The sequence below is a fragment of the Sprattus sprattus genome, assembly GCF_963457725.1.
Source record: "Sprattus sprattus genome assembly, chromosome: 1".
Classification (NCBI taxonomy): Eukaryota; Metazoa; Chordata; class Actinopteri; order Clupeiformes; family Clupeidae; genus Sprattus; species Sprattus sprattus.
In genome coordinates, this window is record NC_137920.1 from 29,791,322 (window position 1) to 29,812,189 (window position 20,868).

The following is a 20,868-nucleotide window of genomic DNA, read 5'->3' on the forward strand; positions in this document are numbered from 1 at the left end:
ACGCACACACACACACACACGCACACACACACACACACACGCGCGCACACAAACACACACACACACACACACACACACACACACACACACACACACACACACACACACACACACACACACACACATTTGTGGCGGGAGTCAGAGAATGCCTCTTCCTGGAGGCAATTATTCTAGACTCTTGCTGGCACACACAGTGGGTAGCAATCATCCATGATATTGAATGTAAGACAAACACAGCTTTGAGGTCAAGGATTAAAAACACACCTTTAAACATGCATCTTTCTCTCTCTATTTATCCATCTATCTATCAGATATGCTTGATTTTTGCAAGTCCAAGTCAAGTCTTAAAGCAGCAATAAGGAGTTCTGTTCCAAAACTAGCAAGCTAACTACCTTAAAGGCATGCAAAAACCTTGCAAAAACTCCACCATCAAAACACATCTTGATTGATGAGAATTGAGGATGAGATATCATGAGTATAAAACTTCAAAGGCCACCAATCCAGAGTGAAAAAATTGAAATGTCTATGGTCATCACGACTTGATAGCATGAGTTGGTTCTCAAAGAGTGTATGTTGCATACAAGATTGTCCCATGGTTTTTAAACAGGTTGCATGTGCTTCTATACTGTCCAGTCTCAACTGGTCTTCTGCATCCTGCTGCAATATTCTTCAATAATCATCGTAAAATTCGACTTGCTAGAAAATAATATTCAGTTAGTTGTAAACATGCAATAATCTGCTATGACGTTAATTCTCGTGCGGATATGATTTTATATTGACTAAATATTAATATCATTTTATGTTGACTAAATAAAAATCATCTTTTGTCTTCGTTACAAAAGACGACAAAAGGGACTTTCATTTTGGTGGCACTGCCAATTTCACTGCCATGATTATTTACTTTTGAGGCATAAATAAGCATTTTGAATGAGTTCTGGGCTTTTGCAGGTAATCCATTGTGTTCAAGAAATTGTTTCAAGAAATGCATTTACTGTTTTGAAAATGTTAAGGATGATTTGAGAGATGTACTTAGGCTACAAAGAAAAACTGTGAAGAAGAAAGGACCCAGTTGTCTGTTGATGAAAAAGTGTGATAAGCAAACAGAAGGATATTTTGTGCTTTGTGTAATCTGGAGGGATGTTTTGTTTTTTGTTCTTGTTAATATTTAACCATATTTAATTGACAACAATTGTGAGTTTTTGGCCTAGAGTCATAAAAATAACAATCCCAGAAACCTTTCATTTTATCTATACATGCCACTTGTGCATCAATATGCCACTTGTGCATCAATAGAGGAAATATACAAAAACATCAAAGCATGACAGAGAACTTTAAAAAGTCAAACAGGCCTCATTCCCCTCCCTTAGCGACAAAGCTAGGGATAAGTCTACGTAAGATAGCTGATGCTGATCTAAATGTATTTGCTAACCATCCATAGGCGCTAACATTAACATTAACATTACCAAGTGTATGACCTATCTGGGTGAGTTTTTAGGTGCCTGATAAAGTTTGATTTGGTCGATCCAGCATCCTTTATGTTGATACCACAGACGTTACATTTAGCGATTCTTTTTTTTTGGGCCTCGTGTGAAGTTATAAGAGACAAACGGGACAACAGCTGCAAGTGTAGCCTACTCGCCCTTGTGTAGTTGCTACGTTTTATAATTTGTGGCCACGCGCACCAGATGCATAAGGTCACGGGTGAAAGCGAGGGAGGGAATGACATTCAGCTTAGCAGACATTGTAAATGCGCCAAAATAAATAAACAAATAAACGAACTGTTCACGCGTCCCAAATCTCGGGTCTGATGTCTCAGGTCTTTTGAGGATGAGTCTCAGGTCACTGTTTTTGCAACTTAAGTGTGGCTCTAGTCCAGGTCGCAGACTTGAGTCCCCATCCCTGCTTGCTTGCTAGCTATCTATGTATCTTTCTATCTATCCCTCTCTCTCTCTCTCTCTATCTTTCTCTCTGTCTCTCCCTCTCTTTCTCTCTCCCTCTCTCTCTCTATCTTTCTCTCTGTGTCTCTCCCTCTCTTTTTTTCTCTCTCTCTCTCTCTCTCTTTCTCTCTCTGTCTCTCCTTCTCCCTCTCTTTGTCTCTCCACCTGGTTTCTCATCTACAGCTAGAGCAGAATAAAATAGGTCACTTCAAAAGAAGAGCAGAAGACCAAGAAGACCAGTACAGTAATTTGTTATAATGTGTCAGACACACAGTCCCACAGAGAGTGAAAATGAGTGAGAGAGAAAGAGAGGGAGCGAGAGAGATAGTATGTGTGTGTGTGTGTGTGTGTGTGTGTGAGAGAGAGAGAGAGAGAGAGAGAGAGAGGGAAAGAGAGAGAGAAAGAAAGACACTGAACACAGACGATTCATGAGGCAAGTACAAACTGTGTGCCAGGCTCTGTATCTGACCACAGCTGAAGTTATAAATGTGCTGGTTCAGAACTGCTCGTGGTCCAAAACCTTGTGGGAAAAAAAATGTTTTAAAACAGAAGGGTGAATGGGGGCACCATCTGTAGTCTGGCATATTATTTTATTATATTCGGAGATGCCGCAATTACAGGCGTATTAGGCAGAGATGTATTTGAAACCACTTACGCCTCTCACTCTCCATGCCTCTCTCTTTGTCTGTGCCTACTTCTCTCTCTCCCGCTCTCGCTCTCTCCCTCTCCCTTTCTCTCTCTCTCACTCTGCCTCCCTCTCTCTTTGTCTGTGCCTACTTCTCTCTCTCACTTTGCCTCTGCTCATTATAAATTGATTAATGATATTATGCTGGGGGTTGTTGTGTCAGGTTGTAGACAATATGAATGGAGTTTTAAAAGTGTGGTTTTTTTTTGTATTTAGTTCACGGGAGGATGTAAGCCTTGTGGTTCAGGGTTTTGTTTTTCCGTTGCGTTTGATGTCTGACACTTGGGCCTTAATGAGAGGTTAACAACAGACCATACGCTACAGTAGTACATGGCAAACCATACCCCATGGATACAGTATGAAGGGCGGAGAGGCGGAGAGAGATAGGAATGGAGAGAAGCCACGGAGAACAAATGCGTTTTGGTGGATACAAAAACAAAAGGAGGAGGGGTAAGAGGAAAAGGAGAGAGGGGGGAGAGAAATACATAGAAAAGGAGGCGAGTGAGGGTGGAAAGGGTAATGTTGAGGGACCAGAAAACGAGAGAAGGAGAAGGAGAAGGAGAAGGTGGAACTCTTTTCTCCTTCTCTCTCAAGTCACTTCTACAGCAGCCTGGCTCAAGTACTGGCCGTGTCTAATTAAAGGCTCCTGCTTCCACACTGCCTGACGGTGGCACAGCAGGGTACAGAGAGAGAGAGGAGTACGGAGCCTCAGGCTTTAGCTTCCTGCAGTGTGGGTCATCTTTTTACAAGCCTGATTAATGATTGACTCTAAATATGACCAATCGGTCGGGGAGGCTCTGCGGGTTTAATGGGACAGTGGTGATGCCTGGGGGCGTGTGTGTGTGTGCTAGATTTATGAATGAGAAGATCACTTGTGCAAAGAGGGATGAGGCCATCTACCCACAGAGCTCACTAAGCTTATGTGTGTGTGTGTGTGTGTGTGTGTGTGTGTGTGTGTGTGTGTGTGTGTGTGTGTGTGTGTGTGTGTGTGTGTGTGTGTGTGTGTGTGTGTGTTAAATTTGATGGTCCAACAATAATGAGACAAGACGTTTACTTTTGCATTATGTTAACCTTAAGCTTTGTCATACCTCACCTTGAGTTATATAACTATTTTTTGGAAAGAGACCTTATGCCACAAAACAGTACATTAGACTGCATGATGATGTGTTTGAAAATATATTAACGAAGCCTCATTCACTTCAATCTAGCTCATTGGTCTTCTTGAGGAATTTATTGGCAGGTATGTCTGGGGGGCGGGGCATTGGTGGGGATGTCTTCCATGAGGTTATATCTGCTTGCATTGGATTGGATAATGCAGGATGTCACACTGTATTGCTTTATCCCATAATGCATTGGGTTACGCTCTCTTGTGCGGCAAGAGAAAATCGAAGCAAGAGTCCTTGAAATTGCAGATTACGTTCCTGGGGAAAGCAGCCATGCTGTGTTACATCTTATATAGCTTATACATCCGCTTTTCTCACTGACCCACCTTATCTGAGGTCCTGGAGACAATCCAATTCAGGATGTATTGCCATGCCATTAACATAGGTTGTGTTGAATTATTTTGATGCTTTAGTGACACAAACACAGGTTCATCTGAGAAACCATTGAAGCAACACTGATGGAGGACGTTTCTTTGAAACATGGCATAAAAACATCTTTAGCAATTCATTAACGTTAATTCACACTGATCTGATGAAAAAATGATTTGATCACCTGCTAATATTATACCCATTTTCATTCCACTCTAACTTTGTTGCAAATCAACAGTCTGCCAATACTGAAAGTATTTGGAGGTGAAAAAATAGCAGTTTAATAAAAAACGAGTAATATTAATATTATTTTGTGGCATCTAGTTTGGGATATTGCTTCACTTAAAAAAAAAGAAATTGAAAACCAAACACTTGAAGGAGTCATTTCACAATAACATCACAGCTGTTTCGACCCTCAGACTCACAGTTATAATGTTATTTGTGATAACGCATTCCTCCTGCTAAATACTTATTTATTTACTTTCTCCTTTTATCTTACTTCATGTGAAGTAAACATGTTGCACAATAACATACAACCCCAAGAAGTTCCTTAGTGCACCCTCAGATTAAAAGCCAAAAAACCACCCCCTGTTTACGTCGTGTTCCAGCTCCTGCTCTCTGCCTTACCTGAGGTCCTCGACGTTGGAGACGGTCTTGTTGAGGATGCCCTTCTCGCGGCGCAGCCTCTTGATCTCCATCTTGAGCAGGCGGATGTCCTCCACCCGCTGGTTGTACTGCAGCTCGCCTTTGTTCAGGATGGACTGCTGGATCTTGATCTTCTCGTACAGCAGCGCCAGCTCGTCGTTACGCCGCACCAGCTGCGTGCCCAGGATGTCTCGCTCGCTGATCACCTGGGGCGAGGTGAGACGGAGAGAGAAGGAGAGAGAGAAGGAGAGATAGAGAGAGTAAAACATAAACTTCATAAAAGGACAAAAAGTAAGAAAGTCAACAGACAGGCAGAAAGAAAGATATAGAGAGAGATCTGGGATGCCTATAGAGGTGCCAAGGTTGTCTCTAACTCGCTGATCACCTGGGGAAAGGAGACAGAAAGAGAGCGAGGGAGACAGAGAGGAAAAATAACTTAACAATAAACAAAAAAGAAAGAACACAGACAGACAGAATGAGAGAGATAGATAGAGAGAGAGAGAGAGATAGAAAGACAGACAGAGAGAGATTTGGGCTGCCTATGTAGATGATTAGGTTGTGTCACTCACTGGTCACCTGGGGGAAGGAGAAAAGGTGGAGGGGGTAACTTACTAATACACAAAATAATTAAAGAAATAGACAGCAACAGACAGACAGACAGACAGACAGACAGACAGACAGACAGACAGACAGACAGACAGACAGACAGACAGACAGACAGACAGACAGACAGACAGGCGGTTAGAGGACAAGAGACAGAGAGATTTGAGCTGCTTCTGTAAAATTCAGTTAAAAGCAGTTAGCGCCTAGAGATACACTGACATTTCCTTGACACACTGATATTTTTAATCTTCTTTGTTCCTTTGTCTCCCCAACCCCCCCCACCCCGCCCCCCCTTTTTTTGTTTTCCTTGACCCGCACATAAACTTGCCAACTTTTGACGTGTAGAATGATGTAACAGCAAAGACACATCACAGCTGATTTCAGTCGCGGTTAATTTACATCAATAACCAATAAACAATTAAGAGATGAAAAGGAGAAAGCGGTGGATAAGTGAGAACAGCGTGGCGCTGTGTTAGTCTGCACACATGAAAGAGGGGCGAGGGATTGTTAAGGGCTCGTCTGTGTTTGATGGGGGGTTGAGACTCAGATAAAAGAAAGATTTGTCTTTTATTTCTATTTCGACTTATTTATATATATATATATTTTTTTTTCTATTTTTGACAGGTTAGAAGAAAGATGAGGCTGTAAGGCTGAAATGTGCTGCGTAGTTTGACAGCAGCAAATCTTTCGTCTGTGATATGAAGTTTCGTATTCTTTGTTTCCACCTCATCACATACTTTTTCCACAAAGCACACACACACACAGTACATATACATACACTGTACACACACACACACACGCATACAAGCAAGCATGCACTCCACAGGCACGGTTGAGCAAACATGCATGCATGCACTCACGCACACACACACACGTACACACACACACACGCACACACGTACACGCTAGTGCACACACATAATCTAGGCTATGTCTTGGAGAGTCCTCTGTGAGTTCCGTCTACTTATCTACTCACGGGCTGTTAATTATTACACATCCTCAGCACTCCTGCCATCTCCCTCAAGGCCTCCGCTAAGACCAACGCTTGTCACCACAAATTTGCTTACTAAGAGGGAAGAGGCAGAGTGTGTGTGTATCTGTATCTCTCTCTCCCTCTCCCTCTGTGTGGCTGTGTGTGTGTGTGTGTGTGTGTGTGTGTGTGTATGTGTGTATGTGTGTGCGTGTGTGTGTACGTCGGCATGTGTGTGTGTTTGTGTGTGTGTGTGTGTCTGGAGGGCTGTCTCTTGAAGCAGAATTAAGGACCAAAGCCGTGTCCTTCATGTGAGAAAGGCTGTGCTGTGTCTGGCAGCTCAGGCCGGAGGGAGCAGGGAGCTCAGTTTGTGTGTGTGTGTGAGAGTGTGTGTGTGTGTGTGTGTGTGTGTGTGTGTGTGTGTGTGTGTGTGTGTGTGTGTGTGTGTGTGTGTGTGTGTGTGTGTGTGTGTGTGCGTGCGTGTGCACATAGTGGCACCTGCTCACCTCACATACACAGCATCTTCTCTTTTTCTCTTTAAGGCCAAGTCACACCATAACGTTCTGGTCAACGTTCTCTGAAAGTTCTAATCGTTCAATTTCGAGCGTTCTAGGGTGAGTTGGACACATCTGGCGTGTGACTAACGACAGAATAGCGTGGGACTGACGCACGACTAGCGTGGGACTGACGCATGAGGAGCGTGTAACAGTGACCAAGTGACGTGTCGCTGGCGCGCAACGAACGTGTGCTGACGTGCCACTGGTGCGCGACCTACGATAAGTCAACGTTAGACGAGCGTCTTGAGCGTGATAATAACGACAGAATAGCGATTTGCTGGCGTGTGGATTTTATGGTCAAACGGGTATGAAACGCTGGAAAATCATAGTGGATTAGTGAACATCATGCCGCCAAGACGACGAAAAGGTGTGAGGGGGGCTTCTGCAACTAGCGCGGCTGCAAGTAAGATGATGATAAATGCTGCTGAAAGTAAGAAGAATGCAAAGCCTCTTTCACTATGACTTCGTACAAAGATTAACTGTTACTGATTTACGAAATAATGGCCGTTATTCCTGGGGTTTTATGTTATTACAATAAATTATTTAAATTTGACACAGAATTATTAGAAAACATCAACACATCCACACACATTGTCCATGTCACAAGAGTCTTTAAATCATATCCATCTGTCATGGAACAGCACCTGCTATAACAGTGCTCAGCTATGTTCAAGTTCAGTACATCTACTACTTTGCTTTGTTTGTTGTCTAACTTTGACTTCTAACCTGCTTATCGCGGACCCGCATTGACACTCTGGGCCCTATCTTGCCGATCAGAAACGCAAGTAGGACGGCGCCAAGCGCAAGTAGCTGTGTGGGCGGCTCTATGGCGCAGTTGCTATTTTAACGGTGGAAAGAACACACTTGCGTCCAGCGCAAGTGTCAAAAGGGTTGGTCCAAAGGAGGTTACTCAGCCATAGGTGTGGTTTGGGCGTAATATGCAATAAACCAATCCGAGCGTCATTTCACATTCCCTTTAAGAGCGAGGAGCGCATAGTCCATAGCGGCTTGTTATTTTGATGGCGGAATTACCTGGTGGAAGACCGGAAAAGTTCACAGCCGAGGAGACCGACGTGAGATTTACACCAATTTTTTGGCAAGCCATATATAATTACAAGGAAAATAAAGTATTTACCACTTGAGGAAATCATTGTGATATCCATATCCAAGATATTTTAAAAATAGGCATACATCTAGCGTAGCCTACACATTGACCCAAATGATTCAGGTTAATTGAAGCTGCGTGACATTTGATTTATTGTATGGCTTTGTAAAAAGCCGGGAGATAGATTTATATGGGGATGCGTGAAACCCTCCAAAAGTAAGCAAAGTCAAGCAAGCATGTCAAGATATTGCCGTGATTGTTTCTGCAACGGGGCACCCGAAAACGTTGCCGAAAACGCTATAATGACGTCCGGAGACGTGGGACATCCAAGCTGGAAGGTAACACACGTTCTCGTGCCTTCACGGGAGGTGGATCTGCCTCGACCCAGGATCTGACGGCAGCAGAGGACATCGCCACGTCTACCCTCACGCCTGAGAGCCAGCAGGGATTTGGGGGCATGGAAATCGGCACCCAAGCCAGTGCACCAGCTGACCAAACCCAAGGTACATAAATAAAGTCCACATACACAAAGATGAGTTTACAAGATTTATAATAATACTGGCATTAAATAAATGCAACAAAGCCATACAATAAATCAAATGTCACGCAGCTTCAATTAACCTGAATCATTTGGGTCAATTGTGTACGCTAGATGTATGCCTAGTTTTAAAATGTCTTGGATACGGATATCACAATGATTTCCTCATGTGGTAAATACTTTATTTTCCTTGTAATTATATATGGCTTGCCAAACAATTGGTGTAAATCTCTCGTGAAGACGACAGAAGTAAAGTGTAGCCTATAGGTCCTATACTGTGCGGGCAAGCACATGCGCCCTTAAAATAGCGTTCTGAATATGCGTTACACACTTTAGACATTGCGCCTCACATTAGACCAGCTTTTTTTTGGTCAATGGCGCACGGCGCACAGCGTTGTTTTGAAACTGCAAAATACCACTTGCGCCAGAGAAACGCCTTCTCTGTTCCGCCTCCGCCCATGTCGACGCAAGTTAATTTCGAAGCGCGCCTCTGGAGGGAAAATCGCGCTGTGCGCCGGGTGCAAGATAGGAATTATACATGCGTCGGTGACAATGTCAATTGCGCTGGGTGCAAGATAGGGCCCATTGTGTCTCAACAGTACCCCGCTGACCACCTCACGATTTTCGCTAGATTATGCAATGACCTTGCCTGACATGATAGCATGGAATATGTAGATTTATAATGCACAGAATAACGTTTGCAATGATGTAGGTTGCGTTTGTTGATCACATATGGTAATAACATATTAATTGTAGAAGGGACACGATAAAATCAAGATCTTCCCTTGGTGAAAAAACTTTCGCCTAAACATCTTCTTACGAGAGATAGGTTAGGTGCTCAATTTCCCGGGATCAAAGAAGACGTTAGTAGGCATGTGCAAACTAAAAATCACGTCTCAGGATTGCTGCGCACATAAGTTAATTTGGGTGTATCAACTAGGTAAGGCAAATAACTAATAACAACCAGGGTTGTTTAGACTGACTAAAGATAGCCAAACGCGGGCAACGTTAGTAAAACGTTCCACGAACGTTCTCCAGCGTTTAAATTAAACGTTGAAGAACGCTGGTCTCGATGAGAACGTTTGTGCATGTTCAAAACCTTTTTTTTAGGCCAGCGTTCTCCGCCGATCACCGACGATTAGCAGCGTCACCAGCGTCCACAAAACGCTCTTCCGGTGCTATACCAGCATCCATGGACGATTACCTTTCCTCTAAGTCAGAGGCAAAGAACTGGACAACTTGATTAAGCAAATATGCATAGTCTACAAAGGAATCACTCAAGCATTATTTGCAATGGTTGCTATAGTTACCACAGATTTTTCCAGAGCACTGACATAAAACAGAGATTAACCTTGATCTACTTCATAGGTGTCCCATTATAAAGAAATATATGGAGTATTTCTTGTCTCTGGGGGGGAAAATACAACTATCAATGGGGGTAGATTTCAAAAATGGCTGTTTGGAACCATGCTTAGGCTCAGCCAGCCATCACTGAGTCTTTATAGTGTGAGTGTACACACACACACACACACACACACACACACACACACACACACACACACACACACACACACACACACACACACACACACTCACACACACTCTCACACACACACACACACACACACACACACACACACACACACACACACACACACACACACACACACACACACACACACACACACACACACACACACACACACTCACACACACTCTCACACACACACACACAAACACAGGCGCCTCCGAGGCCCCTCTGCTCAGTCTGTGTTCTAATGAGGTTGGAGTGTAAGGCTCCTGGCTTTTATCTGGTGTCAAAGAAATGGATGGAAAAGGAGACAAAGAAAGCGAGAGAGAGGCAGAGAGGCTGAGAGAGAGAGAGAGAGAGAGACAGAGAGAGAGAGAGACAGAGATAGAGGGATGAAGAGAAAAGAAAAACAGAATGACACAGAAAGAGATGACTGGGAAGAGGGACCAAGTAAGAGAGATAGAGAGAGAGAGAGAGAGAGAGAGAGAGAGAGAGAGAGAGAGAGAGAGAGAGAAAGAGAGAGAGGAGAAAGATAGACAGATAATGAAAAAAGAGGAGGAAAAAAGAGAGGGACAGTAAGACAGAAACAAAGTCAGACAGGGAGAAAAAGAGCCAATGAGAGAGTGAGAGAGAGCATGAAAGAGAGGTCAGCAGGGAACGAGATTGACCGCGAATGAAAGCGAAAGAGAGAGCGACACTGACAGAGAGGGCAGCTGAGAGAGAGAAGGACGAGTGATGGAGAAAGAGAGAGAGAGAGAGAGAGAAAGAGAGAGAGAGAGAGCGCCCTCTACCTGGTCTAATTCCTTCTTCTGTCGAAGCCTTTCAGCGTCAGCGTCGGCTATGATCTTGAGCAGCTTGCGCTCCTCGGCCTCCTGGTTGTCAATGAACAGCTTTGTCTCCTGGGCCTGCTGTTTCAGCTTCTGCAGCTCCGCCTGGAGAGGGAGAGAGGGAGGGAGAGGGAGAGAGATTTTGATTTTTAAAATTCCTCTTTATTGCAATATACAATGGTATATTGCTAAAATATCTTAAAATAACAAATCATGTGTAAACATAACAATAGAAATAAAAACAGGAAATATCATATATTTCCTACCTAGACAAAATGTACAAAAAACAATTTGTTCTCAACGACAGTACATATCTATGGATGCACCATATGCTCTCAAAAGACTCAAGGTTCTGCATGAGTTTGTAAAAACGGAAATCAATTAAAATCCTGTACTTTATCAAAGCAGAAAACAAAATAAGTGCATCATCACCAGATTGACTATTTACCTTGTTTTTCCTACTTAGATAAATGGCCATTTTGGCTTGGCCCAAAATAAAATTCAACAATTTACATTCATTTTGTCTGCGTTGCACATATTTGAAGCCAAAAATGAAAGTCTCCATAGTAAACACTTTGTCAAAACAATCAAATAAATTCTGTAAAACAACAAACAAAGGCTTCAGTCTTATGCATTGCAAGAAAGCATGGTAGATAGTCTCTCTTTGAGTACAAAAAGGACATTCCTGATCAACCTCCTGGTTTAACACTGAAATAAAAGCATTTACTGCTATAGCCCCGTGCAGAATCCTCCACTGTAAGTCACCCACCCTTTTGTCTAAAGGTGGTTTATACAGTGATCTCCATTCTGGTCTTATATCTTGACCCAGTCCAAGAACTGTGCGCCAAGGTGTGTCAACTCTGTCATTTAAAACTTTTTTATTAAAAACTTTCACACAGGCCTGATACAACTGTTTCCCACTGACACTACTTAAAACCATTATCATTGGACTCTCAGGGTTTAAGTACGGACCTGTGCTCCCATCCAGATTGGGTGAGAGGATCAAATCTGGAAAACTGTCGTTCTCATTCGGTCTTATTGCCTCTGCACAATACTCTCCCAACAACTTAAAGTCATCTACTGTTAGAACAGCCCGCCATTTATCCAAAAATTGGGCAGTTGCACGAACAGACCTTACCCCAAAATGGTCTGCCACCTTCTTTGCATCTACAAGACTAGGTCCAGCCAGATCAAAAACATTTCTAAAAGTCACTGTCTTTGAGTTGAGAAGAATTCTTGTGAGGGCATGAAAACCATAAGAAGTAACGTCCAACCGTGCTCCATAGACCAATGGCTCTTGCAATAACCAATGGAGAGAGGTAACTGGTCCATTCCTCTGTACAATAAACAAATCCCAGATTTTAAACAAGCTTCTATAAAAAGGGGGTAATTTTGAGGTATCCAATAAATGGGGGGTCATTAGGAAAAGGGACTTATCTAGTCCTAATCCACCACAAGTTTTTAAAATACTGCAGCTTACAGACCGCCAAGCCACATCTGAAGACCCACTCAGAAGTCTCTTTATAAACTGCATCTGAAAGGCTGCAGTCCTGCTTTGCATCTGCATAAGGCCATGACCGCCTTCGTCTTTTGGCAGAAACAAAACTGCTTGAGGGACCCAGTGTAAATGATCCCAAAAAAAATTGACCAATAAAGATTGCATTTTACCCAAAAGGTCTGGTGGGGGGTCCACACAGGCCAGCCTATGCCAAAAACATGATGCAACCAAATTATTAATTATGAGTGTACGTCCCTTATAGGACATTTTTGGAAGCAGCCACTTCCACTTATCAAGACGTCCTTTAACTTTCTCAAGTGCACCATCCCAATTCCTTTGCACTACTGTGTTGTTACCTAAAAAAATGCCCAGATATTTGAACCCATCCTTTTTCCACTACAGACCACCTGGGAGACTAGGGACTCCCTTGGCCAACCATTGGCCGAGCAATAAAGCCTCGCTCTTCGACCAATTAATTTTGGCTGAAGAAACAACCCCAAAGTCATTAAGTACCTTTACAAGTGTCTTAATATCAGCTTCATCACTTATCAATAAAACAACATCATCAGCGTAAGCTGACAGCCGGAGGGGGTTGATACAACCCGGTATGGAAATACCGTTTAAACGTAATTTCAGTTGACTTAAAAGTGGCTCTATTGCCAGGGAATAAAGCATTCCGGATAAGGAACACCCCTGCCTCACACCCCTTTTAACTTTAAAAGGAGCGCTTAACCCACCATTAATCTTCAAGATACTCTCCACGTCACAGTACATAACTTTCATCATACTAATGAATTTTTCACTAAAACCAAAAGCGACCAAAACATTCCATAAGTATTCATGCTCAACTCGATCGAAGGCTTTCTCTTGATCGAGTGATATCAAGCCTACGTCGAGTTTCAACAGCCTTGAGGCGTCAATAACGTCACGAATCAACGCTACGTTGTCTACTATCGATCTACCGGGTACACAGTATGTTTGGTCGGAATGGACCACTTGTTCCAGCACTTTATTAAGCCTTTTGGACAACACTTTTGATAAAATCTTATAGTCACTGCACAGGAGTGAAACAGGTCTCCAGCTCTTAATTTCGGTGAGGTCACCTTTTTTAGGGAGGAGAGTGATGACTGCTCTACGACAACTCATCGGCAGAAGCCCTCCGGCTAAGCTGTCATTGAGGACTGCCAGCAAGTCTTCGCCCACCTCCGGCCAGAATGACTTATAAAAGCTAGTCGAAATCCCATCAAGCCCAGGAACTCGATCCCCATGCAAAAGTTGAAGGGCGCTCTCCAGTTCCCCCAACGTAATAGCAGTGTCAAGCCCGGCCAAGGTTTCAGTTGAAAGCTGAGGCAAGTTTTCTAAAAAAAACATTAACGGTAATCTCTTCGCTGTTAACCTCACTCCTGTATAGATCCTGATAAAAAGTGACTGCCCTTTTACAAATTTCAGAAGTATCTGACAGTAAGACTCCTGCTTCTGACCGCAGAGAATGGATCAATCTCCTCTGGCCATTTTTCTTTTCCAGATTAAAAAAGAACTTTGAAGGCATATCCATTTGATCCACCCCCTGAAAGCGTGATCGGACCAACGCACCATTCACCCTTGTACCCAGCAGATCAGCTAAAGAATTTCTTTTCGCCGTCAAATTCTCGACGTAATCGTTGCCATTATTATAAGCTAACTCTTGCGCTTCAAGTAACTCCTTTTCCAATGTCTCTACAGACTGAGTTATGTCTTTTGTTACATTATGTGTGTACTGCTTACATAGTTGTTGTATTTGAACTTTCCCAACATCCCACCACTGTTGTAAGGAACTAAAAGATGATTTTTGTGACCTAAAATTATCCCAGAACAGTTTAAAAACATCCTTAAAATATTTATCTTGCGTTAAATTTGTGTTGAAGTGCCAATACGCACTCTTTGGCTTAATATTTCTTAAAGTTGCTACACACTGTACAAGACTGTGGTCAGAAAAACTTACAGGCGTAATCATACAGGATCTAAAAATGTTGAGATGGTGTTTAAAACAATAAAACCTATCTAGCCTGGCTAATGAGAAAGTAGCAGCATAAGCATGGGCCCAGGTGTACTGCCTCTGCTCGCCATGAAAATTCCTCCAAACATCCCTAAGATCATGTGCCTTCATAACCTGAATGAGGTTCTTTCTGGAAGGCATATGAGGCTCAATATGATTGCGATCTATGATACGCTCTGTACAATTAAAATCCCCACCCACAAATAAATACTCCTCACTGTTGCAGTCAAACAAAACAGTTGATAATGTGTCTAAAAAAGACAATCTTTCTACTCCTCTTGTTGGCGCGTACACACAGATAAAAACCAACACCACATTTTCAAAACGAGCTCTGACTTTAAGGAGTCTACCTTTCAATACCTCCTCAACGTCATAAGATACTGGGGTACAATTCTTATTAAATAAAATAGCAACACCACCACTTAAGTGTTGTGGCTGAGCAGAGAGAGCCCGTCCCACTCCATAGCCCAATCAGCCGCGTTACCGGCATCGCTGTGCGTCTCCTGCAGCAGAACAATATCAAAACGTTTCTGTTTTGCCAGTTCAAATAATTGCGCCCGTTTGGATCGGTCCCTAGCACCATTCATGTTTAACGAGCCAATGCGAATCTCACTCATCGGAATATTAAAAGAAAAAAGATTGCACAGCCCCCAAGAACAATTTAACAAAAGAAAGAAAATAAAAACTCTAGACATTATCAACATCGTTGGCACCTAAAACAATATTCAACTTGTGTAGAACTTTTTTTAAACGGTAGCCCTCTTGATTCGTGAAACCACCTTCGGACATGAATACCCTTGTTTTCTGTATAAATTGATCCACGTCAGGAAAAAAGTCATCTATTCGAACATTCCTAGCATGTTTGGTCTGTCTTAAAAAAGTCTTTATATCCCCAGGGATATAAAGGGCCTTATACATGTGCCACTGAGATCAGATCAGTTTATCGTATCGTATTCGCGTGTAGGTGTGAAGATTTTCAAGGGAAACGGCTCTTGTCGTTACCTGTATACATGTGCAAAATGTAAAGCGGTTACATTGCCTCGGGCATGCGCAAAGACCACGGAGATGTGCTCCCACCTGGTTTGTTTACTAACAACATCAACGTGGATCCGCATCGGGCACAGGCAGTGTAGTGGCTTAAAGTTCCCTTCTTTCTATCAGCATATAGTTCTTAATATTTTCTTTGAATAACCACTCTCGGATGGAAAGAAAACGAGTCTACGCGTGGATGTGTTTCAACAACGGTAGAAAACTGTGTTTGCTCCGTCTTTTACTGGACTCATAATTATATGACAGTGGTATTAGTTACAGTTGAGACACCCGAAATAACTTGCATGCGCAGCAATCCTGAGACGTGATTTTTAGTTTGCACATGAATACTAACGTCTTCTTTGATCCCAGGAAATTTGAGCACATAACCCATCTCCCTTACGGAGATATTGGCGAAAGTTAACCTACTTCATTGCAAACGTCTAGTTTTTCAAACGTGTCTAGTTTTTGTGCAGTAGTGAATAGAGTCTCAGTCTACTACACCATACATAGCATATCATGTTTGTAGAAAATGATTAAGGTGCAACAAATGCCAATAAGCATATTTCAATTAAATGATGCACATTGCAAGCAAAATGGTGCGGCTGGAGCACAGGGAGGGACAACGGTGACGCAGTTTGGATGTAGCGACAAACATTTATGTGCTGTAACAAACAGTGTTAACCAGTATGTGAGTAACGTGGCTTTTATTAAAACATAGCGTGTGTAATGTGTAGCTATTTCATTCCGTTTATTAACCTTTCCGGCTGTCTGTATTACTAGCCAGCAGCAGACGTAACGGAAAGGGAGCATTTTACTCCCCGGCATTCTCTCTACAAACTTCCATATAGACGCGGGATCAGCAGAGGAAAATCTACTTTCCTTTTGGGAGAAACCAGGCCAGTCGTTCCCACGACAACAGCACCTTGCAAAACGAATTATATGCGTTCCAGCAACAGGTGCTGCGAGTGAGCGCTCCTTCAGTGCAGCAGGGCGCGTTATAGAAGCCAGGCGAGAGCGCCTGAATCCTGACACTGTAGATGCTATTTTATTCCTGCATAGTGCTAAGACAAATTCTAAATAGAACGAAGGTTAGGCATATCAGCAGAGGTATATTTTGGTTACATTAGGATGGCTACGTTTATAGCTTGCGTTTTGGGCGCACCACAATGCCAAGAAGTTTGTCGCGACTGTAATGGCATATTTCATTGTGGGGGTGATTGATAGTATAAGGCTTACGAGACACGGTGTTTTCCGATGTTTTACTGAGTCCTCTCTGTCTCTATCACACACACACACACACACACACACACTAACAGAAGCAAAAAAGGTTTAAATTAAGTGACATCCCTCAAATCTCGCGTCTCCCGCAAACCTGCAAACTATGAGTCAGCTGTCAGTATTGGAAGAAGCCTTAACGTCTCGAAGATGAAACTTCCTGGGTTATTTTGTTTCGTTAGGCTATTAGTTATATTTTAAAACAGCCAGTCATTGTAGCCTACCACTCATGGAATAAGGAATTTCAAAGAGATGATGGAGTGAACTTTCTAGCCTCCTGTCACCGTCTCCCCCCAGTCACGCACGGCCTCCCCCATGACACATTGGCCTGATTTGACACGCCCTTTTGTAAGACGAATTAACGTGGTAAACCACCTCTCTCGAAAGGCTCAGACGATCGGCGGAAAAACTAACGGTTTACATCTAGACCCCTTATACATGAGGCAATTGTAACACGCTCGCGAGTTTCTATCGTGGTAGGCGCAATGTAACAGCTTTACATTGACGCATGTATAAGGGGCTATTGACGCATGTATGAAGTACTGGGGTACCCACTGTGCCGCAAAGAGCAAGATATGCTGCAATCCGACTCACTCCCGCTCTCAGTATCCGTGGAAGCTGAACAGCTATGACTGGCTTTCTTTTTGGCTTCTGAGTGGGAGCTGGTAGATCCCCTTCTCTTTTGGAGGTTTGGCACTTTAAATCCTTCACCAGTTTCAGCTAAAGGCGCTCTTCCCCCCACTGCCTCAGCAAGGTTTTGGTCGACTGTTTCCACAGACACTTCGCTGTTTTGACTGTTGTCCACACTCATGCCAACCTCAGTATCCTTGTCTACCAGCGGTTCAGCGGTGACACTGCTGACCAGGACAGGGGAACTATCCACAGGTGTCTCTGCGCTGGAAGGTGCCTCTGCACGGGAATGTGTCTCTGCACGGGAAGGTGCCTCTGTACGGGAAGATGCCTCTTCACGGGAAGGTGTCTCTGCACGGGAATGTGTCTCTGCACGGGAAGGTGTCTCTGCACGGGAAGGTGGCTCTACATCCTCTCCTGCGGTCTGAACCCCGTCCGCCCCATCACCCTCTCCACTCCTGGGTGCCTCTTTACTGGCGGTCTGGCTCTCTTTGGCCTTGTCCTGATTTTCATCAGCACGATTGGTGTTTCCGGGCTTGTCTTGCTTATTTGGGCAGGTTCTCGCCAAATGACCCACTTGGCCACATTCAAAACATTTAATCATGTTCGTTGTAATGAATACACTGTAATTAAAATCATCAATTTTCATGTTTAGCTTTAAATCAAGATCCTCCTTGTCTTTTAATACCATGTAGGCAAATCGCCTGAAAGACACTACGTGTTTCAGCTTAGCGGACTTACTCGCTATCGTTATCTTTTTAATAGGTGAAACTAGTTTACCATATCTAGACAGAGTCTGAACAAGAGTTTCGTCCGTAATAAAAGGCGGGACATTGGATATTATTACCTTCTTAGAAGGGGTTGACAAAGGGAGCACAGGTGTATAAATGCCATCTACCACTATCCCGCTTACAACAATCGTATTGGCCATATCAACAGTACGAAGGAACAAAACAATTGCACTATTCATACGTGCCGCGGACAAAATGTTATCATACCCAACCACGGCCCCTATGGCCAAACTAACAACCTCCACACTAGCGGCCGAGGCGATTTTCACCGCATGCCGTCTAGTGAGGAAATCAAACTTTTCCTCCGTACCTGAGGCAGCCATGTTCTCAACACAGAAAACAGACGCCTAGGTAATGGGGGGGGGGGGGGGGGACAAACAAAACAAAACCTTCAAACAAAACAAAACACACACACAAACAAACAAACATATATAGAATTAGATATAAAGAAAGAAACACAGCGAAACTGGCACAGCGGCCAGACGCAGCTTTCGCTCACAACTCTCAGGCTCCGCCCACACACTCAGTCCATGCGCAAAACAGGAAGAGAGAGAGAGAGAGAGAGAGAGGGAGGGAGAAAAAGAGAGATAGGGAGAGAAAGAGAGCTTTTCATTTTCATAAAACTAATTTGATACAATTAAGAGCACATTACTTAAGTTCGACAAAGGAAATATGATAAAAACCTTAATTTCTCTCACAGCTGCATTTTAAGACAAATAACAAAACAAATTGGTATCAAATCTCTCTGTCTGGTCACCAGAGAGAGCGAGGGGGTGGATAGAGAGACAGACAGAGATACAGAGAGAGAGAGAGAGAGAGAACGAAAGAGAGAGACGATAATGCAAAGTAAGACTCATTTAAATAATATTTGTGGCATGTAGTATGTCTTTCCCTCCTCTATTATTTGTTGATAAAGTGGCTTGAAATGGATACATGCACAGTAATTGCTGCATGTAGGTTTGACCTGTTCAGATCGTCTTCAGTTTCCCTCATTCTGTACACATGACTCTGGAAACAGGGGACTCTTTTGTGGCAATAAAGTCTTTTGATTGCTTTGATTTGCAATTTCATTTCATTTCATTTCATTTGTCACGGATGTGGTGGACAGCATATGGATGGTGTTCTTTTCTGTTTCGCTATGTTGTTGTCATTTTTGTCCGGTTTTATTTTTTTCCCTTTTCGCACCTATTTGGTTGCCAAGGAAAATGGGATGATGTCACCACCTGCGGCAGCCAAGAGGAAAGTGAAAATAAGAAAGAGAAAGAGAGAGAGAGAGAGAAAGAAAGAGAGAGAGAAAAGAGACAAAAGACAGAGATGGAGAGAAAGTGGAACAGAAGCAGACGGAGTGTGGATCGCTTTTAACCTCCACCTTCATCTCTCCACGACAAAAAAGGTGGTTTGTCTTTGTGTGTATGTGCTGTTTGTGTGTGTTTGTGCTGTTTGTGTGTGTGTGTGCTGTTTGTGTGTGTGTGCTGTGTGGGTGTGTGAGTGTGTGTGTGTGTGTGCTGTGTGTGTGAGAGAGGGAGACAGAGAGAGATAAATAGAAAGACATAGTGGGTGAGTGCACCTGGGTGTGCCTTTGTCACAGTGTGTATTAACACACACACACACACACACACACACACACACACACACACACACACACACACACACACACACACACACACACACACACACATCAAACCTTATCGGGGTAAGGGTCAATGTGCATGATAATATGTGAGTGCATACAAGTCAGTGTTGTATGCACCTGTTTGTGTGTGAATGTCTGTCTGTCTGTGTGTCCGTGTACATATGTGTGTGCATATGTGTGTATGTGTGTGTGTGTGTGTGTGTGTGTGTGTGTGTGTGTATGTGTGTGTGTGTAGACATTTTCCTGTCTTTAGTAAATGTGTTTCCTGGCACTGTTTCACACCAATAGCATCCAGGGTGACTAGAGATATAATCAGCACCCAGGTCAGGAATAGCCAAGCTGGCCCTACTCCCAGAGTCTGCCCCCTACACACACAAACACACACACACACACACACACACCAACACAAGCACACACACATACACACACACACACACACACATATGCACACAAACACTCAGACACAGACAGACATTCACACACACACCAACACACACACACACACACCAACACACACACACACACACACCAACACAAGCACACACACACAAAACATATAGAACAACCACAGACGCATAGCCATAACCGCACCGCCCACATTCATATACACACACACAACAAAACACATACAGGGACAGAGGCATACGCACACACGCACACACATACACACACACACACACACACACACACACACACACACACACACACACACACACACACACACACACATGCACACACACCTCGGGCCCCCCTGTGCCTAGACCTATGTTGACATTTGAACAGAATGAGGTCTGGAGCACAATGTGGTCTTGTACAACCAGCACACCATGCTTCACCCCTCTGCTAATTACCCTCTTTCTCTCTCTTTCTCTCTCTCCCACACACACACAGTGTGCACCATTCACTTAAACAAGGCCACGCCAGCATGATATAAAAGGCGGGGAGTGTCTAGCCAGGTGGTTGACCTTTTTATAAATAAAATGAGCCTGCGTGTACACTGGTGCTCGAGGCTCTCGCGCACTCTCTGTGGGAGTCCATGAAACC

General features: G+C 43.5%; 1 protein-coding gene across 1 annotated transcript in view; it reads right to left on the reverse strand.

The window, feature by feature from the left end:
- The window catches only part of cfap58 (cilia and flagella associated protein 58), a gene marked incomplete at both ends in the record, with an annotated part of 123,713 nt that overhangs the window by 57,114 nt on the left and 45,731 nt on the right, over positions 1-20,868 (reverse strand). The window contains 2 exons of the mRNA XM_080843349.1: positions 4,782-5,005; positions 10,895-11,035. Of these exons, the coding sequence (XP_080699475.1) occupies positions 4,782-5,005; positions 10,895-11,035 (365 nt within the window). The remainder of the gene's footprint in view (positions 1-4,781; positions 5,006-10,894; positions 11,036-20,868) is intronic.